Source organism: Ammodytes marinus, assembly GCF_949987685.1.
Source record: "Ammodytes marinus genome assembly, chromosome: 8".
NCBI lineage: Eukaryota > Metazoa > Chordata > Actinopteri > Uranoscopiformes > Ammodytidae > Ammodytes > Ammodytes marinus.
Window position 1 is genome coordinate 19,541,029 of NC_137212.1, and position 25,334 is coordinate 19,566,362.

Consider the following 25,334-nt stretch of genomic DNA (forward strand, 5'->3'; position numbering starts at 1 on the left):
TTTACGACATCCTCCTTGCCGTTTCCCCCAAAAATGTATAATCGTTTTCTTTGTGTGTGTCGGTGGGGGGGGGGGGGGGGGGACTTGTGGGGAGCTTGAACTGTGTATGAATCTGTGTGTGTGGTTTTCTTGCGTTTGCCCCCGTGTGTTTGCACCCATGTGTGTGTATCAGAGAGGGACACCCAGCAGGCAGTGTTGTTGTAGGTGAGGGTGAGGAGCCCCCTGATGGGCAGCTGTGGCAGAAAGGCCAGCTTTGATCAAGGCCCAAGAAGAGGAGGAGGACGGAGGGGAGAGCAGTGCAAGAGAGAAGAGCTGAAGCCTTGCTGCAGAATGGGGGACCCAGGTTGATGGTGTACTTAAGCCTGTGATGGGATACTCCGACAACCAAGAAGAAAACACCTGCTTCTATGCTCCAACCACATTGGGCCACACTCGCTGGAATATACTCCTCTGGCAGTACTGAAAACGCTGTTAATGTTTATTGAGGTTTTTTGAGATTTTTCTCTCTGAATTAATTTCCTTTTGTAACGTTTGCAGCACCCCTGGGAGGATGCCAAATCTGACTCCATTTCTGCATTAGATTTCCTCCTCTGATGAGATGAATAAAAGGGGTGCATGCAGCGGCGTTTTCCCAAATAATTGAATCATGTATTTATTCAATAGGCTCTGGGCAGAGTATTGATTGTCGACAGATTGAGTTACGCTGAGAATCTGTGGGAAGTCTCGCAGAAGGAGACAACCTAACCAAGGGCATGTGTGCAAGGAGCCGTGTGGCCAGACAAATGTATTCAGACGAAATTCATGTCGCTTAGGTCATCCTGGCTTCACATTTGCCTTGAGGGAGACGTATTTAATTAAGGCCCTCAGTTCTTCCAAATAAGACTCTTTTGTTCTGACTTCTTGCAACTTAATTTTGCCTTTCCTAACCATAGTTGAGGAGTATATGAGGATGATTTATGTTTAAAATGATAAAATATATATATATATATATTATATATAGGCCTATATAATTTTTTTTACTACAAATGTTTTCCATTAAAATAACAACATAAAAGGCATATTTATTGCTACTAAAATATCCCGGAAGTCAAAGGAGAAACAGTCCAACATTATAATGTGTGAATTATAATGTCTCTGTAACAAATGTTGGCCTGTATAGAGTATTTATAGCAACTCTCTTGACACATTGTGGAAATTCTGCCAAGATCAGGAGCCGAGAAATTATATTTTAAAATGAAATAAACTCATAAAAGTAGACTTTGAAACATGAGGTTGTGCCATCTTGAAACAAGCCAGCTTTTTCTGCCAAGTACAGCTACAAACATCACTCCAAATCCAGGCTTCATTGGCCTTGACGCACTGTGAGAGAAAATTAAATTTGACAAAATAAATTAATGCCAGTGCGCAGACCTCAGCTGCACGCTCATGTAGATTATTCTGTTGGATGAAGATTGTCAAATGTGTTGGCACTTCTTTCCTCTTTGGGCTCAGGTTTACACAATGTTTTTATAAACCAATTACATAAATAATAATAATCAGCCTAATAAATGTATAATAATTAAACCATAATATAAAATATTATAAATTAATGACTTGCATTATTATTCTTAAGAGTTTATCCCTTCAATAAACTAGTTATTTGCTTCTTCTTTTTTGCATTTACTTGTTTTATTGATTTTTTAACATAAATGATTTAATTAAACAATAAATCTAGGCCTATCTGCCCATTTTCTGATCAGTTAATTGACCATTTGAATTTTGTTATTAGAATCAATTATCTCTAGCAAATAAGCCAAATAAATAAATAATTATGTAGATACTATTTGGATAATTATGTTATGGGTGACGTTATTTGGTGGCCAAGGAGTTGGTCTATGAATCACAGTCCACAGCAGCGTCAGTCACTGTGTGGAAATGAAGAACATGTGGTTCAGCTTTGACTGCATGATGCAGGTTGAGTACCGTTGTGCGCTTGGTACAATGGTGGGGAATTGTTTTCTTAACCCCTTCATTCACCTGCGTAATGTAGTTTTTTTTTGTTACGTTTAAATAAGGATAAAGATGGATTGGGGCTGAGTTAAAGAAAAAAAATAATGAAATCCGGCCTCTGCTGGACCCTGGAAATTGGTGTTTAATAGTTGGCAGGGGAAACAGAGAATGCGGAAATTAAAGTTATGACAAATAAGTAAGGACCGCAGGTCTGTGCAGCCTGGCAGCAAGCAGACAATTAAAAGCAGCCTGACTGTAATTTACCTCGCAGTTAGCAGCATGTATATCAGAGTAATGACCGTATCATTGCGCTGCACTGGCTAAGGCAGTATAGTGTCATTATCAGGCTCCTTATTTGACCCGAAACTGTCCTCGAGACCTGACATTTTTTCCTGTTCAAAAATATTAGTGTGATGATTATCCCACTTGCTCAAAGTTTAATTAGAGTACAACAAATGTAGACTTTGGCAGATCACCTAATTAGTTTCAAGAAAATTGCTCCAAATTTGCAACACAGAAACAAAACAAATCGAAACATTTATATGATAATAAATCAGCTGCTTTTCTCATAATTTCAATTTATTTAACTTCTTTTACTAAATTAAAATTAAATGAATACATTCGTGACTTCAACTTGTTCATGATGCGTGTATTTCTCATAGATAGTATATACAATATTTCTTTATCACTGATGTTAAGTCGGACAATGACTTCCGTCTATTGCTGTGTTGATCTCCATAGTGGAAGAATGACTCGATCGTTCGACCACAAGCCCGAGCCCTGCTGTCCCATGTGCAGCGCTGTTTAGTGTGGTTTTTGAGTAGTATCGAGGCCATATGCGCTGCCTGTCCTGCATGATGCATGTGCGCCTTGTGGGGTACACTGAAAAAGAAAAACAACAATTAGACATGAATGTGTGTGTCCAAACAAACGAATCAAAGGGCCGTTGTGTTTGTGGGAAGATGACGGTGGGGAGAGATCTTCCCCCTTCGCTCTTTTCTCTCCGGTCTGACCCCGCGTTTGAGTCCTGCGGTGCGGGGCCGAGACACGCAGATGGGCTGCAGTCTCTCTTTCTGTCGCTCCTCTAACTCGTTCATTATCTGTCTTTTACTCGCAGTTTTTAATCCCTATGCATTCAGCTCAATCAAACTCAATTCAGTTATTCTACAGAAGCCTACTTTCCTTATGTCCGAAATGATGCTGTGAGTTTAAAGAAAAGTTAAATAGGCTACAAATAAAAAACTAAATAATGTAGGCCTATCTACAGAAATGTAAAATAGTGGTTGCAATAGGCTACATCTTCCTGTCTATCTTCCCCTCCCCACAACAAGCAAACAGCAGTCAGTCAACGCCTGCTGTCCCAGAGTAGCGAAAACACGGTGTTGCTGCCTTTTTTGCAGACGCATGAGGATGTGGTCGTGCTCCAAATGTAATCGTAGGACCAAACAGCTGTCTATATGACGCAACAAAAAAACAAAGAAAATACATAGGCCTAGCCTATATAAATAATTGTCCGAAATAAACATTAATGATGCCATAGATTTAACTTTAAGATAAAGAGACAAACAGCAGTTTTAGACAATTAGCTATCGGAGGTTTGTTTTTAAAACTAGGGTGGACAATGACTTGCCCTGGATTGCATTAATTAGGCCTATGTTTTTTCTACATTTAATTTACATTGAATTCCATGAAGTGTTAGGCTATCTATCGGGTGAACTAAACTCGAAACTCTGGGTTTGCTGTAGTGTGTATGAAACGGCCGCTGATTTGATCCTGTTTCCCATATCACGTGCACTTAAAAATTATGTGAAATCTGCGCGCAGCTTGTGTGGCCTGCCCTGCGGCAGTTGAAACTTCATAGCAGTTTAGCTCCGCTATCCCGAACACCAAACTGTCATGGTTCCATGTCCCCACGTCCCCCTCAACCTCTCAAGCTGCTCAGTTACGGTATAAAAGGCTACAGCGAGAGACTGAATAGACCGCGGGCCCAACAAAGCAGTGGAGCCCTGGCCGTGGGGCCCGGCGGCTGGTGCACGCTTGCAAGCCTCTGGTGGTTGAGACGAGGCGGTGCATCCTGGGGTGGTGGGGCTCCCACTGCATTAGGCAGTAATAGGTTAGGGATGACTTAAACGATTTGTTGACTGGGACAATAAATCTGTTGTGTGTTTCTTGGCATGCTGAGGGAAGGATTACAAGTTGTCACACAAAGGAATGCAAATTGCAAGCCAAACTCTCCGAGAGGTCTGTGGAGTAGCCAGCTATTTAGAGCATTTGTGCGGATCTGTGCTTCTCTCTCTCACTATTTTATGTTTCTCTATTAGTCCTAATAACTGTGAAGGGCCTGAGAGTAGCCACTGTATTCATCTCAAATCAATGGCTTTCCCCACACCAGGCCCTATAGACCTCCACATTTGCATTCTATCGAGTGAGATGACCAGCAGGACAATTGGCGTTAAGTCTCTTTCAGGCGGCCAAATGGAAATCTTGAATCCTAAATGGAATTTTTCTCTCGGCCTCCACCTTTTTCTTTTTTTTAAAATCATCTCTCCATATTATGATTAGCCTATTTTCTGCACATTTTCTCTCTGGTTGAAACCTGGAGAGGCCAAAGGTGACATTCAGAAAGGTTATATAAGCTTTACAAATATATCATAGAATATAATTGAAATATATAGCCTACACAGTTAACATAGACATACTCAAAAATTGTCTACTAATTACACAATGTGTGTGTATATACATATGCACTGTATATATATATATATATATATATATATATATATATATATATATATACATATATATATGTGTGTGTGTGTGTGTGTGTGTGTGTATATATGTAGCTGTCATTTAGTAGTAAAATAGTAGTTTATTTGAATATATATGCTTATTAATGGTGTTCTTTTTCACGTTTGGTTCATTGGAAACCCGTTAATGATTTCACTGAAGCTGAGTTTGCAGTTCTAAGTCTTTTGTGCAGCAAGGACGAGTCTGTCCTCATTCATACCTCCTCCTAGTGTCTGCAGGGTGAAGTACAGGGACAGCGGTTGGGACAGCAGCCTCCTAATTAAAGCCCATCAGCTGAACAGCATCAGCAACAACAGCAGGTCGACCCTGTGTGAATGGACTGCACCAGGAGTATTATAATTTTTTGCTAATGCAGGTTAAATAGGACTGTGTTCTGTGTGCCGACATTCTGTCAGGCGGCACTGCATCAGATGCCTAAGGCCGGGTGGACGAAACCACAGGACACGGATCAACACGGAGATAGCAAAATGATTCCTCTCAAATCTCAGCATCAGTTGGTCTGACCTGCCGCTACTTCAGCTGAGACAAATTACAGAGGGCAGTGGCTGTCGGATCAAGTCACTGTAAAGGTTATTGCACCAAGCGATCACTTTGACACAAATTCCTTCCTACCACACGTCCTTATGAATTCCATCATTCACAATGAAGCCCCAAATTTGACATGTTTGGTATTCCAGGTATCGCAATAAACCAGTGTGTATATATATATATATATATATATATATATATATATATATATATATACATATATATATATATATATATATATATATATATATATATATACAGTACATGATGTAATATAATCAACAATTTAAAGCAGTGAATATATATTCTGAAGGTAACTTCATCAGATTATAACCAAAAAATCACTGTAGACTATTTATAAATCAGATCTTTTTACTGGGTTCAACACTGAAATATTTTCATATGCATACAGTAAATAGGTTACTATATCCTGAACTTGTACAAAAATTATAAAATATATACATACAGTAGTACACAGCGTTTTTTCTTGGGCCTCTATAACATACGTAATGGCTCAGCATAATCAATGCATATACATTATGTCTATGTTATTTCACTGTGTGTTGTGACCTCAGTGCTGGCTCATGCACAATGGTGAATTGGGACAATCATCTGTTCCAGGTTTTAATCTTGTAAATTGAAGCTGCCTCAGAGGCTGACCAACTGATTCCTGTAATGAGCTCTGATTCTTGATTCATAACTGGGATAGCGAGAGTCAGTTCCATGTTTTGACTGGGCAGAGGGTTGTTTTAATTGGCAGACGGTCTGGAAAGTGCGCGCGCACACACACACACACACACGTACACAATTACCTACAATACTCATCACAATTCACAATGCATTTTTTGTTCAGCCTTTACCAAGGTTACCACACTTTCTCCTCTGCTCCTTTTTCTCTGCATGGCAGAGATAGTTTAATTAAAGAACAACATTATCTTAGTGCAGCTGCACTCCTTGCAGTGAGTAATGCCCTGTTTTGTTTTTTTTTTCTTTTTTTTTTCTTTTTTTTTAACCTTTATTTATACAGGTAAATCCCATTGAGACCGAAGACTCTTTTGCAAGGGAGACCTGTTTCTGTGCTGCGTCAGGACAGAAAGAGAGAGAGAGATGCGGCTTAACTTCCTCCAGCCTATAGGGTCCGTGTTCTCTAAATCGCTTTTAATGGTGTGATTGTAAAACACTGTGTCACATGAGGGAGTTACGATGATGTTTTAGTGGTTTTACAGCCCCCAACTTTCAAAGATGAGCCATGATATTGACCTCAGTTACTTTTAAAACGGGCCCGGTGTGTGCAAAGAGTTGCATAATGCCGGGGGCCATTATTTCCAAATGCACTCTTCAAGGCAGAGTGTGTGTGTTCTGGTGCGTATCATAAAGTGGGTACTTAAACACAAGGCCGCAGATATAGATACATGCTGCACACACAGGCCTGGACTTACAGGATGACTACCAGTGTACAGATATGAGTCCTGTTGATGGTAGCTGAAAAGAGAGATACAGATTTGAAGACATATTTAGGCCATTCTTGAGCAACAGAGACTACTGCAGCTTCTGGTCAGACTTAAACACAGGTAGACAGATAAGTACACAGAGTGTTGACAAGCAGATAGACAATGTCAATGGGCTGTGGGGAAAAAAAGACAACGCTCAGACATCCCTGATCACCTCCTCTGGGTTGGGACAAATGCAGGGGTTAAGTTCACTGGTAATTCATTTTTGCTTTATTATCTTCCCGTTTTCATTGAACACTGGTGTTTGAATGCTGATCTGTTGGTCCAGGTGAAGCACTGTCGGCCACATGATGTTTGAGGCCATCCGAGAGGGCAGGACGTTTAAAACATTTTTTTTCTCTCCCCATAATCAACACGATCTTAACCTCCGCAGAACAAAGGCCTGAATATCCATTACCAAGGAAAAGGGTGAGTGCCCCCCTCACCCTCCCCGCCCATCGGTGTACTGTACTCGTTACCCTGGTAACCCCATGGGCAGAATGCAGATCAGGGGGACCAACACAGCGGCCCCCTTGTCTCCCCTCACAATTCGCCCTGATGATGACTAACACTTTTGTTCATGGAGAGGGCAGGTGGGAGTTACAATACGCTTCAAATCATTGCCCACCCGAGATCTCCCCTCTACTCTCGCTCTGTAACCCCCCCTTTATCCCCCCCACACTTCTCCAGTCCCCCACCCCACTCCCCTTGCCGCCATCCCTATCTTTCTTCCTCTTTTCTTACAAATGGTCTTTCTACCATATTCACTATTTCTTTAACCTTTAAGTCTCCATTTTTGAATAAAACATTTTCCTTTTAGAAAATCATTTTATTTCCCCTCTTATGTTCCTCACTCGGGGATGACAGCGAGTCCCACAAAGCTCACTCACAGCGGACATGGTGGCAGTTTGCGAGAGGTCAGTGTTATCTAAACAGACCCATTGGGCTATTTGCTATAGCACCCTCCATCAGGCAGGAAGCTCTGAAGAATCAGCCCATCACTTCAATCAGCCACAACGGCATACGATGAATTTATAATGGCCGGAGCAGGGCGAGGAATGAAATCAGATGAAAACTGAGAGAGAGACAGAGAGAGAGAGCGAGAGAGAGAGAGAAAAAAATAGGAGAGGGGTTGGGAAGGACAAGAGTGCAAAATATGGAGGGTAAGAGAGTGGAGCCAGATGAGAGTTCAGTTGCTGTGTGTGTCAATGACCACTATGTGGAAGAGTGTGTTGTTTGTTTGTGGTCTGAAACAAACAAGTGATCCTTTAGTGTGAGGAGATGGACTGTGACTGTATCTGACAGTAAACTGTACAGTGTATGTGTGCGTGAGGTCACATCCATTCTACTGTACATGCTTGCCTGCGTCCATTGTTTTTATTTGAAAATGTTTACAAATAACGTATAAACAGTAGAAAACTATGTGCAGCGGTTGGGCTTACGTGCGTGGACCTGTGCACAATGTGTTCATTGGCCTGTGTGCAAAGAGAAGTATAGTAATCTTATCACTGTTCACAGGGTAAGTATATGGGACAGTTGATGTATACAAACTCTTGATCGATATCTTGATAGATTGTCGGATAATGGCTTGTCAGGCAGATATGGACGATTGCTTCAATATGCTTGTTTTTTTCCTGGCTTGTGTGCAGACGGCTTGGCTAAGTGCCACCATCCACAATTCACAGGTTCCAAATGCTGAGCGCGCGCCGGTCTGGACTTGGACTGTCAGACTGACTGCAGCCGGCCCCACACTCCCCAGCACAGCCTCTGCCCTTTGACCACATTAACCGGCACAGGCAGACTCATCTCTCAGCCTTCTCTTATCACCTGGAAATCAACCATTAAAAGAGGGAGGTAGCCAGAGTTACTCATAAAGTTAGAGAAATATGGGAACAGAAGGGGGAAGAGGGAGCGATAAAGACAGTGAGAAACACATAGGGGAATTAAAGGTGCACTATGTAACTTGGATTTTTTTTTAAGTTATATTCTTAATAACTGAATAAAAAAAACTTTCCTTACAGGAAAATTGGATCGCTGATGAAGTCAGAAATCTACCTGAAAATGATAACACCAGTTTCTCTGGTTTACAGCAGTAGGTCCCACAGTTTTGTTTATCTAGTCCTAGTTTGGTTCCAGGTGCCTCAAAATAATGTTTATTTTTTATTTATGATGATAGACTTATTCAATACTAAGAATTATTATAAGCAAAATAAATATGTTTTTTAAACTAACTGCAGATGTAAATGTAAATGTAAACAAATCCCCCTTCCTTGAAACTGCATAGTGCGCCTCCAAAAATACCTCCTATGGAAGGCTCCAAAGTGAAAACAAGCAGACAGAAGAACGGAAGAGTGAGGACTTATAATGAACAGCAAAAAAAAGGAGGTGTGATGAAACATGACAATGAGAACAAGCCTGACACGGATCAACACCACGCCATGTCACCTTGTCCTATGAGCTGTCACTTCCTGCCACTCCTAAGTTTGGCGTCTGAAAAGCGGGCGGGGCGGAGTTCAGCTGTGGGCAAACAGACCGTTTTACGAGTACCGTTCCGCAATTACCTGTTGCCTTGACTGTCGTGGTTTTAAGAGCGGCATGGCCTTGGAGTTACCTGGATACACCTGGAGGATCAGCAATAAAAACAGAGCTGGCGGTATTGGAAAACATAGGGTGGGAAAGAGCTCCTATCTGTGTGACCACGGTACGCCCCCAAAACTCCTATCTGTCTGTCTGCTGTGCCACGACCGCTGGCGCCCAAAAATCTACACCTATCTGTGTGACTGTCTGACTCAGTGTGTGCGTGTGTGTTTCATCAGCTAAGCCTATGTATGTTGCTCGGCCTCCCCTGTCCTTCACGCACACACACATGCATGCACAGTTCAAGATTTCAGGCAGGTGGTTTGCTGATAGTGATGGGTAGGAAAATATTTGATCTCCCCAGCTTGGCCGTTTAACATTCTCACCCTGTGCTATGACCTTAAAGACTGCGCATGCATGCATGCATACAGCGTGCGTGACTTTGTGTGTGCGTGTGTGTTTTGCGCTCTTGTGGATCAGCACAGTGCCTCGCTGTGTGTTTGTTCACTTAGCTTTTAGCCCCAGTTAGCCGGTCAGACCCCCACAACCCTATTCAGACACACACACAAAACACAGACACACACACACACACACACACACACACACACACGAACAGACTCACACACAAACACACACCGCCCTATTAGCAGGACTTATCAGAGCCCATTTGACCTCCACCTTCTCCCTGACCTCTACAGGGTGGAGGTCTCCATCCCTCGGGAGAGCGGGTCAGCAAGGCGAAAGTGTGTGTGACAGGATGGGGGGTCTGCTCTGCTGTCTGAATGTGAGCAAACACTGATGGTCAAACACACAGCATCCTCCACCCTCTTGTCTTCTCTCTCCCTCTCTCCATCCTCCTTCTCAGCGACAAGCAGTGCATCATGTTACTTCTTCACTTTTTGCCATTTTCCAGGCAAATTTTCAACTCATCATTTATTTTAGCATTTACTGTAAATCCTGACACATTTGTCATGAGATTTCATATAGTCTAACATAATTTGCCAACTGTGTTTTATAATATAATATTCCAGCTGTTATTACACATTTTTCACGGTTGCAACACACAGTTTTATGGTTAACTGAAATTCCGGAGGAATTAACACACTTACATGTGGTATAGGCTAACTCCTTCCAGCGTCCAGCAATATGTAGTATACTGTATATGGATAGGCTTTTCATATCCTTCCTCAATGCCATATATGCTCCTTCGTCCTGTTCCTCTCTCTACTATATCCCTCCATGTTTCTCTCATGGGATGTCTCTGTCTCCATCTTCACCACTTGGACTCCAAAGCCAAATTGTCCCTCATTCATCTCTAACGAAACCTACCTATCAATCTAAATCTGCTCCACTCACCAGCCTCTAGTCTAGCACAATCATACCTCCATTTCACCTTTTCAAAAACAAAAGCAACTGACAATATATCCAGTTGTGGCCCTTTCTTTGTGAACTTTGATGTGTTTCTCTGTGTAATATCTGGCACCGCTGGGTCTGACTGGCATATTGCTCACATTTCCATTGTGTAAACCTTAAACATAATAATTTCCTTTTAAATCTCTTACCTCCCACAATCAAGTTACCAGTTTTTCCACAAATGGGACGTTTCGATTGGATGCCAAGTGGTTGTGCTGTGGTGTTCGTTTTGCAGTCCAGATTGGGTGAATTTCAAACGAGTAAAAAAAAATGTCTGCTGCTGTGAAGAAAAAGGTGCCTTAGTTAGAACAGCAGAGCACAGCACATAGAGCACTCCTTTTGGAGGCCGTTTTTTCACACTCCTCCATCCTGTGTTCTCTCCAGCAGACATGGTCTTCTATTGAAAGGGAACAATAGGGTTCTTAATCAGCGGACCTTTCCCCCTCGCCAGTTCCTGGGTCAACTGATGGCCCACACTGCTTTTGTTGCAAGTGAACGGCATAAAATATATGTTTATGAAAAGGAGAATTAATCACAGTGGGTATCTTTGGATAAAGTCATATTTGTTGTTTTTTATACCCTTTCTCCAGCTCTGTCTACGAGGGCTTTCATGTGGCTGTAATTACCATATTTCATTAGTGTGTGGAGTGTCACCGCTGGAGCATCAAAGCGGTTGGCTCTTCGCATGTGCGGCAACCGCTGCCAGGGAAGTACACAACTATCTGTTTTTTTCCCAGAATAAATTCGCCCCTCGCCTGTTTTTGAGTGCACTCTCTCCCTCAAGCTGCTGTCGATATCAAAGAGAACCCATTCCGCATCTGAAGTGCCCCTTGTGCGGAATAATAAAGCAGTGCATCATGGCAAAAAACTGTGAAACACAACACTCTCGCCGCCATCCTTCATTGCACACACAAAAACACACATGCACATACACACACATGGACATACAAGCACACATGGTATTCCTCTCTCCTTTGTGCCTACTTTACTCTCCTTGGAACACATTCACTCCTTCTACCTCTGCACTCAAAAACTATTTTGTTTGCCCTTCTGTGTGTTGAAATACAGAACTGGTAGTGAAACATATCTGTAGTTTACTAAATTAATACATTTTTAGATTATTTGCTACAGTACATCAATTATAGGGATAAAGCCTATACAACCCAGCTGTTGTCCATAAACTACTTAAAACAATAGACTGTATGCTAAAGACACATAGCCAGAGCGAAATTGTTGCATTGGTTGACGTATTTGTTGAGCGCAAGCTAGTCGAAAAAATGCAGTGTAAAAATGGAGCTGAATCCAGGAGCATGTCTTGCAGAGATCTTAAATGCACTAACTGAGTTGTTTCAGAATAAACAGCACTGGCTATGTGCATAGTTGAAACTATATAAGTCCCCAATCGCATCAATTTGGCCTTTTTTTATGTGATATAATACTTTCTGGATAACAGTTGAGTTGTATTAGCCAAAGCTATTAGCTATAGCTTGTGGGTATAAAATAATGAATACACATTGATTAAGATAAAATTAATCCAGGTCGTTATGGAGGTCTCTTTAGCTGCTTACTCTTGAATTGTTTTCCCCTTTTTCGTTTTGAATTCAGCAGGACTTCTAATTATCAAGAAGAGGCTCATTTACACAGTTAGGCCAAATGTAATTAAGCGTAAAAAAAACAACTCCACAGTATAATATGAGCCCTTTATTATGATATCTTTTGATTAACCTTTGCCGGACGCATGTCTTGCCAAAGCACTTTGAATTGCCTTGTGTCTGAATTGTGCTTTATAAATAAACTTGCCTTGCCTTGCCTTAATAGGAGACTTGCACCTGAACCGTGTCAAGGTGCTATACAAGGCCACAGGGCTCAGTCCCGCAGCTCATAGCCACACATCTTCAAGGGGACTGGGGACAATGGGAGAGTATAATGTCTCAACCAACACAAACACAGATGAGCGCCAAGTTAGCAGAGCTTACCAAACAGTGCCGCCTTTGCCTCTTGCTATCAGCAGGATTATCTAAAGGGAGAAGAGCTATCTGCCCGGGAGCTAAACACACTTTTGTTTTCCCAAAGCTTTATGGTTTTCCCTCGGTTAGACAGACAAATCAAAGCCTTTCCGCAAAATGTGTGGTAACAACAAGTCACCACACAGGACATGGTTATTGGGTAGGCAGACGTTTCCCTGTGAGTCACAATTACAGATCCAGCGTTTAAAATAAATGACATTTCGAAAACATCCTCCCGCAAACACCCAAAGCCGCCGGGCGCTCTCCCTGTGTGACTTTCAGCGCGTATACATGTGTTGTGACAATAGTTCTGATACGATGAGACAACAATGGGTTGCTGTGAATGTGAAAGTCGTGAGTCCTCAGTGTGTTATTGCCTTGATGGGTGTCAGACCTGCAGCTACACAATCAAAGCAACACTTGAAATGCTCAGAACAGCTCCAGCTGCCTGAGATCGATGTTCACCTTGGCTCCGGTGACTTTCACTTCTCTGTGAGGTATTGATCAAAGATGAGGATGTGAAATACACTACAACACGTGTTTCTTTCACTATTGTGCATTTCATTTCAGCATATGCCTCACCTGTCATGTCAGGATAGACTATCTGTTGGTTTGTATGAGAATAGCTCCTATAGGTCCAAGACCTTGGAAAGGAGTTAACAAATGATCCCTTATCATGCTCTTGTTTTCCCCTTCCAAGCATGTCAGTGACTTGCTAGAGAACCTTAACATCCTTTTAGGGCAAACACAGCAGTCTGATTTCTTAATCCTTTTACCAGAAGTGATTTTCAACAACTTCCTGGTCCCCTTTTCAGTCAAATCAATGGGTCTGAAGCCTGATCCACTGCAGGCTTCCTTTAGGCCCAGTAAGCCTTAACCTTGGAGCCCCCTCCCCCCCCCCCCCCCCTCCCCCTCCTTCCCCAAGAGGTCCAGGCCAACAGGGAGGAAGATCAGGGGGAGGGGGGAGGCAGGCCAGGGGGTGCCGGAGGTGTGTGTGAAAACCAAGGACCTGCCACATTATATGCTTTAACATGACTGGCAAATCCACCACGGTTAAACAAACTTAACCTTCATTTGTGAAACGGTGCAAATCAAAGGGCAAAAAACGACTTGTGCAAGTAATTACCACCGGGGGAGAGCAACAGGGCAAAGGAAGGATGGAGGGAGGAGAGGTGGGAGGGATGGGACGAGGCGGGGGGGGGGGGGGGGGGGTGTCTTCGGGTCTCAGGGACAGCTAGGCGTTAACAGGTTGAATGGAAGGAAATGGGAATCATTTAAGGTGAGGGGCATTTTTAATGAGTTTGCTCAGAAATTGATTTTCCACTGTAATCTTTTATTTATATGCGGCTGGCGGCGTTTCCCCGACAGAGTGAGGGTCAGCCTTCAGAGCGCCCTGTCAAGGCCCCCGCTCCTTCAAACAACACCCCAAAGTCCAGGGAAAATGGTATTCTAGCTAAGGCAAATATTGTCCTGTCTTGGCTTAAGGGCCGAAAAAGCAGTTTGTTCTAAAAAACTTGCTCTCCACTCTTTTCCCTTATACTAGAGGATACTGTTTAAGAGGGGAAGGCTGTCTTGAATGATTAATGAAAAGTTCAAATTGATACAAAATAACTATTAAAATGTTCCATTTATAATTATTTCAAGCATTTAATTAAGACATATCTGGAGGTTATTGGTAGCATCTTACCAGTTTAAAGATACATCAAAATTAATATAACACTTAAGACATAGTATACCCATTCGTTTGGCTTATTAATCTTTATATTTCTGAATATTTTTATCACATCAATAAGTATCCAACAAGGGAAAGTTAAATCTGTGAAATAGGCTTAATTTGTGGGGTATTGGACTGTAATTATTTAATATTTTGTGTTTGATATGGATCTTTTAAAATGTTTATTGTTTTGTTTAAATGTTTGTTTATATACTGTATATATATATGTATATACTGTATATATATATATATATATATATGTATATATATATATATGTATATACATTATATATATGTATGTATATAGGCTGTATATTGTTGTAGCACGAATCAATTTAAACCTGAATACTAAACGTAGGGTATTTAATTGATACATTTAAATTACTTAAAGAATCAGAAATGATTTCAAACTACTGTTTATCCAACATCATAAAAGTGAGCCATAATGCTTCCTTGATATAACATTGTGGGTGATTAAGCAATCATGCATAAAATAACCCTTTTTTGGCAAATGCTTCGCAATGTGTGTTGAGTTGGCATACATTTCAATATATATAAATGTTGTATACATGCATCATTACATTAAAAAAAATCTTATGTAATATAGAATTACGTTTTTTTTCTTTCTCTGATATTTAGTGACCATAATCAGGAGATTGTGATAAAGATTGCTAAAACTGTGGTTGACTTAAAATAAATCCACAACTTAAAACACATGTAGAAATCATACAATATATCGTCATTATTAGTTCATATTCTTATGGCTAGGTTTGTTTTTTGTTGTAACTTTCAAATATAATATATATATCTATATATACGTATAATATAATATAAACACTATCTCTAAAATATATGGAGTGCAACATTTGAATCTGATCAGTTAGTCCACTGGCTGGTCTAAAATTTACAATGAAAATATTTATTGGATGAAATATTAAAATGAATTGTATTGTCAAATATTTTGTTTAAAATATGTCCATATCATTATTCTCTAACGATGCCTAGCTCTGTGTGTGCATGTCTTCAGTCTCAGGCTCTGGATATGTTAGGCCTTTGAACAAGTCCACACACAGCGCTTTGTGCCATATGAGCAGTAGCTGAAGTTATTGTATGACTTTAGCGCCACTTAGTGGTTAAAGTGCTAACTACAGCAGTTAGTTATATTTTGTGTTCTCCAAAATATCCTCTCAACTTTTATATTTAAATAGTCTGTGTGGTAAGAGACACTATGTTGACATTATCATACATTTTTAACACAAAAATGAGTTCTTTATAAACAGAATATTCTAACCTCCGGCCAATTAGCTGTTCAACTTTAGCTCTTAGGGGTAAAGTGTCTTGCACAAGGGCAGCTACATTAGAGCCTATACTTGTTAGGCGAGAGCGTTCATCTTTCACTTTCTGTGTCTGTATGGTATTTTCCTGCTGACTCTTTGACTGTGAATTTTCTGCAGTCAATATATCATATCATGGCTGCCTTGTTGATGTAATGTAAAGCATCACACACATTGGTACAATAATATTTTAAAAGACTTGATGAGAAATGCAGCTCATCTGACGTTGCTTTACCATTCAGGTCAATGTGATTACAATGGGACAATATTTTTCTTTTGGCCCTTTTTAAATAAACCAAAACTGGAAGGTGAAATAATGCATCTGATTTTTAAACTTCCCATGACACGTTATGAGGGTATACACTTTAAGATAACCACAATGAGTGGACTTCAGACTGAGAGCATTCAACACTATACTATGTTACAGTAATGCCTATGCAGTCAGTGTACAAGAATGAGAAAGTTGGCCATACCATTGTTTAATGTTGAGTAATTAATTCAGCCTATATACTTGCTGCTGTTATCCGTGCTTTTATTAAGACTAGTTCAACCTGGTTATGACCTTGAATAGACTGGCCACCTGAGTGGAATGTCCTGTTTGATGGAGTGAGAGAGTGTGTGTTTGTGTGTGTGTGCATGTGTGTGTGTGTGTCATAATTCATAGTCGTGGTTCCTTTTGACATGTTTCAACCTGCTTCAAAACTCTTTGTTGTACTGATTTAGCATCAGGTAAGATGCAGTCTATCCTAAATCAACAGCTGAGTCTTAGCGCTTTTGTAAATTAAGTTACATACAGCCAGTTACCATAACAAGGTTTAGCAATTTTCCCCATTCAGTGTTTTGTATTCAGTTAAACCGATGACCTAAAATCATAATTTCCTGAACCAATGTCATGACAGTGTTGACTCAAATCAGCTGATACAAACTATGAAAGTGAGCCAATGCTTTTCTTAACAGTAGAAGTTTCCTCAGACATCACACTTGGGTTAAATGACCCTTTTGATTGCATTCGTCTTAAACCTTATTCCTCTTGAGGATTGATGATTTAAGTTGCATGGTTCATTAACCTGACTGGCACCTAGAAGGTTCCTCACAGTCACTGTAGTAATGGTAGCTGAGGAAAGAGGCGAGTGGTGTCTTCTTAGTTTTAGACAGCAGGGGGCAGATTGAGATCAACTGTTGCTTATGTTGAACTAAAATGCTATTTGCATTCAACTTTTAGTGTTCAGTGAATAATTCACGAGTGCTTACTGTGTACAGTACAGGAGTTGCTTATCTCACAGTCTGAGGATAATAAACCTTTACTTTGGTTGTTGTTTGTTTTTACAATCAATCAAAGCAATATAATGTTAAACAAAACATGACACATTCCAGTTTTATAATCTGCCCAACACTAACACATTTATGTTTGGGTTCATGAATGTGCTTTGTGCCTCTGACTTAATATATTAATTAATTAATACATTCAATGAGAGTTATATTTAATTTCACACAATAATGAATGTTCACAGAAAAAAAGGAAATCTTGAAACACTTTAAATTGTTTTCTAATTTTATTTTTCATTTATCTTCAAAAAAAGCAAGAAAATATACTCTTTTCTTCCAGAAATAATAAATATACAATATTTCTATGAACAAAATGCACAATTTACAAAAACACCAGCCGTGTGCTCCACCTCTTACACAGTACTGTTTGACTGTAACTCATGTATCGAAGAGCTACACATGTTATTAGTATGTTCTATTCTCATTATTAATGTCAGTCTCCTATTTCTATACAGTTTTTTTTTAATTAGATGGAAGAATCCGCCACACAAACTCTTCAAAATTAGGTCTTCGTTGTGCTATGGGTTTGTTACTCTACCATAATACTTTCATGAGGTTTTGACGACTCCGCCCTTTTAGACTGCATCACAGTCCATGTGTTGCTTGTGTCATGACTGAGAGCTTATTCCACCCATTTTAAGACATAGGTATGTAGAGGCTTGGGCAGACTGGAGCCCATACCTCCCTGTAGGTGTATAGGCGGACAGCAGGATGCTTGCGCCCTGACTAAAACATTTCCCCCATCTCTTCGCTTCTTGTTCCGATGGTTGTTCCTTGTTTATCAGGTTTCATTCCACTCACCTGGGGCCAATCCGAATAGTCTTTTTTGCATAGGAAATTTCCTTTCCTATCGAGATGAACCGGAAGTACTCGGCGGATAGGTGATTCGAATTCTCAAAATGCTTAGGAAAGGAGCCTCGATTCACCCTTTAACCATCCTTTAGCATAGGTTACTCCGGACCAACCTATGCGAAAGGAAAGGAGATGGTGGTATCCCATAATCCTTTACGGCGGCAAGATTTAAAGCAACAGGCCACCGACGGAGTTTACCGACTCTACACGAATACGAACGAGAGGTAAAACAGAAGAGAGGAAGATTTAACTCGGCTAAATCAAAATACCCCCCCCCCCCCAAAGATAATAAATAACTCATAAAAGACCAACATCATAATAGTTATTTTCGTAGCACATAATTTACACCATAAGAAAATAAAATACCAACTTCACATTTAATGAAGTTACTGGGGGCAGTTAATTTCAACATCAACATAGGCCTAAGTGTAGCCTCTTTTTATTCCACATGTGAATTGGGATTCAAGTGGCCTTAAATATTCCCCTTGGCCAAGTCCGATCTAAGTGATTCTCACTCTGTTGGCGACAACCTGATTAAAAACAATATGAAAAAAATGCATGGATCAAACGAGCGCTTGTTGTAGTCCATTTTCGGAGAATAGTGTAGTTTCACGCTAGTGACTCACGTCAGCAATACTCGCCGTCGCGCAATGACGTCGGTTAGGAAAAGTGGAGTCGAATTCATTTGAAACAGTGCTGTCTTTTCCTATGTTCGATAGGAAGCACCTTTCATCTCTCCTTAACCCCGATGACGTTTAGGGGTTAAGTTATAGGAAAGGAGGCTTATAGGTTAGGAGATTGGACTATTCGGATAGGCCCCTGGTATGGAAGCAGTAGTGTCTCTCGAGTGTCTGTCTGTGAGATAGCGCTGCCTTGTGGTCAGGAGGTGAGAAGCATGTGTGATAACAGCCAGGCTACAATACAAGACAGTGTAGAGAGTGCACTGTGGACTAAAGGTGGCTGGGCCGAGCTGGGGTTAGGTGTGTCAGTGGAGGGAGTTACTGGACTGCTGGGCTGCCGCTCTGTGGAGTAGTTCTCCGTCTGTCTGCGCTGCTCCTGATGGGTCAGCGGAGGCTCCACCGTCACATAGCCCTTGACTATCCTTACATTGGGTGGTGGAGTGGTGCTACAGTGAAGAGGACACACAAATCAGGGTTTTTCACTCTCAACAATGATCGATAAATCAACCAAAAATTAATTTGTCGCCATTTGATACATTTTGATTATTTATTATTTATTTTTTAAAGCCCGAAATTCACTGGGTCTATCTTATGAAATATGGAAATTGGCCTATTGACTTTGCATTTTAATATTGATTGGGTGCGATTATTTCCTGACATCTGACAAGAAAGTGGTCTATGTGTCTGTTCATGTGTTGTTTTGCTATAACGTCTTTACATCAATTTACTATAGTTAGTATCCACATAGTAGTATCGAAGTAAGGTCTTTGTATCATTCTGTAATGATTTGTAATACATTTTGAAGCAACCAACCTAATCTTTTACTTCTTCTGACAAAGATTTAACTTTAAATGAAAGGCCTATTAATGTTTTCTTCCCACCAAATATCTGTATTCAAGTCTTCATCGACCATTCCAGAACGCATTACTTCCACAGAACATAATGTAACCTTTAAGGGCTGGAAATGACTACAGCGGACGGATCATAATTAGATGTCTCACCCGTCCCCAATGCGAACCCACAGGTCGCTGAAGAGACGCGGTCTGCCGTGTCCGCCGCGGTGCACTTTGCGAGGGCGTTTGTGTCGGCCGAATTCCTCCAGCTGGCTGAGGCTGTCGGGGAGCAGCATGTGAGGCAGCTCTTCCTCTCCCAGGCCTGGCATGTCCTCTGTGTCTTCCAGCTCAAACTCCATCTCTGGTGGAACCGTCTGCCAACTGGAGTCAGCGCTCTCCTCACTGCTGGACACCGCTGTAGGCCCTTCATATGGTTTACTCCTGGAGACAAGGAAAAATACAGATACAGTGTTGTTCGTACAGAGTTTGGAAAGTTTGGGAAAATGCTTGATGTTAAAATGTAGAGTTTTCAAGGTTTGAAATGTGAAATTTTGAACATATTTTACTGGAAAATACTGGATTTTTTTCTTCCATATTGATCAGATTGGAGTGTACATTGATAATGTGTAATAGATTCATTTATTTGTAACCACATATTTTGATAATAAATTATACATTTTTCTTCGATAGCTTCCACGTTAAGTGATCCAGTGACTCAAAATGAGTCCAGTAATAAGACCTAGACAGGACATACTTCTTTAGATATATTTCTTTTATATTAATATTAATATTTTTATAAAAAATAATCCATGTTTTTCTTCATTAGCTTTTTAAGTTGTGAATATACATTTTATGAACAACCTACCATTTGCAGATAGGGCAATGCATGCATTAACGAGCATGTCTTTTTTTCATCTATATATACAGTATATTTAGAGCTTTGTGGTTCTTGAAAAAGTCAGAACATTCATCTTGAAAGTGCTGGAAAAGTGAATGTCACTCAAAAAAAGCTGTACGAACCCTGCAGATAGAAAAGAGTCCCCTAATACTTATCATTAAAAGCCTACTCTGTTTTCCCCCCATATACATCCTAGTTCTATTCAAAGGTATCACTGAACCCTTTTATTTATAGATGGAATAAAAAGCATTTTTGTGTCTCTTTAGTTGATTGTAACTCAAACTATAGGGCCGTTTCACCTTTCTGAGATTTAAAAAGTGGCTGCCAGTGAATGTTATTGTTTGTGGTTTCGGGCCGCTCTATTGCCTTCCACTTACAAAAACTCTTGAACCGATCAAGGACATGGACACCGCATAGGGCGCCTCGCTCAATAAACCCTGCACCGAGTGGCAGAAATACCCAGCAGGCGCTATTAGAAGAAGCTGTAACTCTTGTGGCCGTACTGTTGCGTCAAAACTGACATACAGTATCTCACAAAAGTGAGTACACCCCTCGCATTTCTTCAAATATTTCATTATATCTTTTCATGGGACAACACTGAATAAATGACACTTTGATACAATGTAAAGTAGCGTGTGTACAGCTTATATAACAGTGTAAATTTACTGTCCCCTCAAAATAACTCAACACACAGCCATTAATGTCTAAACTGCCGGTTACAAAAGTGAGTACACCCCTGAGTTAAAATGTCCAAATTGGGCCCAAAGTGTCAATATTTTGTGTGGCCACCATTATTTTCCAGTACTACCTTAACCCTCTTGGGCATGGAGTTCACCAGAGCTTCACAGGTTGCCACTGGAATCCTCTTCCCCTCATTCATGACAACATCACGGAGCTGGTGGATACTGGAGACCTTGCGCTCCTCCATCTCCTGTTTTAAGAAGCCCCAAAGATGCTCAATAGGGTTTAGGTCTGGGGACATGCTTGGCCAGTCCATAACCTTTACCCTCAGCTTCTTTAGCAAGCCAGTGGTCGTCTTGGAAGTGTGTTTGGGTTCGTTATCATTTTGCAGTACTGCCCTGCGGCCCAGTTTACGGAGGGAGGGGATCATGTTCTGCTTCAGTATGTCACAGTACATGTTAAGATTCAATGAACTGTAGCTCCCCAGTGCTGGCAGCACTCATGCAGCCCCAGACCATGACACTCCAACCACCATGCTTGACTATAGGCAAGACACACTTGTCTTTGTACTCCTCACCTGGTTGCCGCCCCATACTCTTAACACCATCTGAACCAAATAAGTTTATCTTGGTCTCATCAGACCACAGGACATGGTTGCAGTGATCCATGTCCTTAGTCTGCTTGTCTTCAGCAAACTTTTTGTGGGGTTTCTTGTGCATCATCTTTAGAATAGGCTTCCTTCTGGGACGACAGCCATGCAGACCAGTATGATGCAAAGTGCGGCGTATGGTCTGAGCACTGACAGGTTGACCCCCCACCACTTCAAGCCCTGCGGCAATGCTGGCAGTATTCATACGTCTATTTTCCAAAGCCAACCTCTCGGTATGACACTGAAAACGTGCACTCAACCTTCTTAAACTGGGCCGCAGGGCAGTATTGCAACATGATAACGACCCCAAACACACCTCCAAGACGACCAGTGGCTTGCTAAAGAAGCTCAGGGTAAAGGTTATGGACTGGCCAAGCATGTCTCCAGCCATAAACCCTATTGAGCATCTTTGGGGCTTCTTAAAACGGGAGATGGAGGAGCGCGAGGTCTCTAATATCGACCAGCTCTGTGATGTCATCATGAATAGGTGGAAGAGGGTTGCAGTGGGAACCTGTGAAGCTCTGGTGAACTCCATGCCCAAGAGGGTTAAGGCAGTGCTGGAAAATAATGGTGGCCACACAAAATATTGACACTTTGGGCCCAATTTGGACATTTTCACTCAGGGGTGTACTCACTTTTGTTGCCTTCAGTTTAGACATTAATGGCTGTGTGTCGAGTTATTTTGAGGGGACAGTAAATTTACACTGTTATATAAGCTGTACACACGCTACTTTACATTGTATCAAAGTGTAATTTATTCAGTGTTGTCCCATGGAAAGATATAATAAAATATTTGAAGAAATGTGAGGGGTGTACTCACTTTTGTGAGATACTGTACGCCCAAAGCAGACCACCCAGAATCGCCAGCCTCTCCCCCCAAAAAACATTATCCATGTTCCACTTTTCTTCCAACCATTACTCATACTTTCTCATGTCTTGTTCTGATCCCGTCAATACGGCCTCGCATGCGACCTTAAGGTAGAGGATCAAAGAGAATCTACTGTATATTATTACACTGAAAATAGCCATAGAAAGCAATATAACTCAATAATATTAGTAGACATGATATAATGGCTTGTAGGATGGATCTTAGTCATGATTTCCACTGCTCACTCATAATTAGTTTTGTCTCTATGGTCATGATCAAATATGTTGATGGTCTGCACTTCTACTGTAAAGGCCAGAAAACCCCCGCTGGTCAGGGTGATGATAGGTCCAGGCCAAGCTACTGTGGAGCTAAGCCCATGCAGCTCCAGTCTGCTCTGCCTGTCAGTCATATACTCACTCTTTAAAAAAAAAACGTTTGCCAATTTGTTCTGGTCTGAGGCTTACAGCTTTCATAGAAACCTCCCATTCAGACCAACTTGTGGTGTTTTCCCTCGGCTGTCAAGTCACCTTGTATCACAGAGCTAAAAGTGTCCAAGTGCATGCACACACATGTAAGTGTGTGGTCGCGTGGTTGTGTGTGTGTGTGTGTGTGTGTGTGTGTGTGTGAGTGCGTGCGTGCGTGCGTGTGTGTGTGTGTGTGTGTGCGTGTGTGAGTGTGTGTGTGTGTGTGTGTGTGTGTGCAGCACACGCAAGTGTTTTGAGACCACAGTAAGTCAGTCCACTTGTCAGCTTTTAAACCAGAACCAGCGGCTAAAGCCCACAGCTCGGCAAACAGGGAGGAGAGAGATAGGGCGGCTACGGCTACTGCTGTAGTTGGCAGTTCGGAAGAGCAGAATGGATGGATGGTTTACAGTAGTGTGGGTATACACACACACAGACACACACACACACACACACACACACACACGCAAAAACACGTGTACATACTGTACACACAGTGATAATTACAAGGATTGTTTAACTTGAAGTTATCGTGAAGAAATGCTGCTGGAAGCCAATTTAAGTGTGTGTACAACCCTGCTCCTTGGTACTGTGCATCACTCCCCTCACCCTGCATACACACATGTGTACGTGTGTGTCTGTGTTGACCGTGGTTCTAGTGGCTGCTGACAACAGGCAGAACCACCACTGGCAGCTCGCCATTTGCAGGCAGGGGAGAAAGTGGAGGAGAGAGAGAGAGGGAGGGAGGGATGGAGGGAGGGAGGTGAAGGAGGTAAAGGAGTTGATGAGGTATCAACAGATTGCTCTTTAGCTGAGCTTTCTTTGTTGCAGAGCACATTTCTTTTTATTTTTTTTATTTTTTAAAGATATTTTTTGGGCATTTTTATGCTTTATTGATAGTGCAGAGAGACAGAGGTGAAATGGGGCAGAGAGGGGAGTGACATGCAGAGAACGACCGCGGGTGGGAATCGAACCCGGGTCTGCTGCTGGGCCCGGCCCGGGAGGGGGACGCCTTACCAACTGAGCTAAAGGCGCCCCGCAGAGCACATTTCTGACTATTTTTTAAATGCATTTTGGTAAATATACTGAGGTTGTGGATGGACTGGCTGAGTTGTTCTCTGTCTGATTATATCTCTCCACTTGTATATGCAAGCCTGCCAAAAAACGAGTGACAAATATTCTGTTCCACAGGCAATATAACTGTAACATTATCTTTATGATTCTGGCACAAAATCACACCCACCTTGTCTCCTTCCATGTCACGTTAACAGGATCTCAAGGTTTCCAAGTGTAACCTATTTGCTGATTGCCTTTAGCATCCAAACTAATAAAATGCACATGTCCTATCACAACCTTGTCAAATAATCACCGCAATTTTGTCATCCAAAAAAAATCGTACCATACTTTTTTTTATCAGACCTTTTCTGTTCTTCACCAACAGATATATTGTTTGTTTCTTTGTAACCACGATAGTTTAAATGAGATTACACGCTCTGTCATCCTCTATGCGTATACTCACTCTGTGATGGGCTCTTGGTGATCGGAGGGCATGTGGACGATCTCGTATCCCTCCTGTCTCAGGATGTCCAGCACACTGTGGTTTCCCAGGAAATGACCTAACAGTAAACACAATGCCAAAAGTCAAGACAAATAATAGAGAAGCAAGACAGAATAAATAAAGAAGAAGGTTCTGCCAAGCATGCATGTTTTACTGTGTGTCTAAATATCCCCTGGATGGTGTTTCATAAAGGAACCTTTGTATGCTAACAACAGCAACCTAAAGGATATTAGAACCCAATTAATTGTGAATACAGTATACTCACTTTATTTGTCTGACTCATATGACTGAAGCCTCATATATTAAACATAGTCAGCATTCAGCTGAACTAAGGAAGGCATTTTTTGCGCAGTAGCCTATAGGCTGTGGCTTTTGTTTCCCAACCTATCAGTGAATATTTCGCAGTGTTTTTAACTGAGCTAGAGATGTTAATCTTGGCATGGCATTGGTCCAGGCTAAATATCTGAACAATTAAAGACATTCCCATCAGCCTTAATTAAGCAAATGTTTGCATGCTCGTACAGTGCACTAAGATAACTGTTCGTTTAGCCATGGTAGTGGTTGTGGTTGAATCAATGTTGTATGGTCCATGTCTGCACAAAATGTTGTGACATTCATGGTCCCCCAAAGGAAAAATTCTAAAGACCCCCGCAATCCCTAGGTCTCGAC

The 25,334-nt window shown here is 41.4% G+C and overlaps 1 protein-coding gene across 1 annotated transcript in view; it reads right to left on the bottom strand.

The window, feature by feature from the left end:
• Window positions 1–17,524: 17,524 nt before the first annotated feature.
• The window catches only part of trabd2b (TraB domain containing 2B), a 66,940-nt gene continuing 59,130 nt past the window's right edge, over window positions 17,525–25,334 (bottom strand). Inside the window, exons 5-7 of the mRNA XM_080032262.1 lie at window positions 24,627–24,723; window positions 19,719–19,991; window positions 17,525–19,163 (exon numbers count right to left, since the gene is read on the bottom strand). Coding sequence (XP_079888388.1) covers window positions 18,917–19,163; window positions 19,719–19,991; window positions 24,627–24,723 — 617 coding nt within the window. The 3' untranslated portion in view covers window positions 17,525–18,916. The remainder of the gene's footprint in view (window positions 19,164–19,718; window positions 19,992–24,626; window positions 24,724–25,334) is intronic.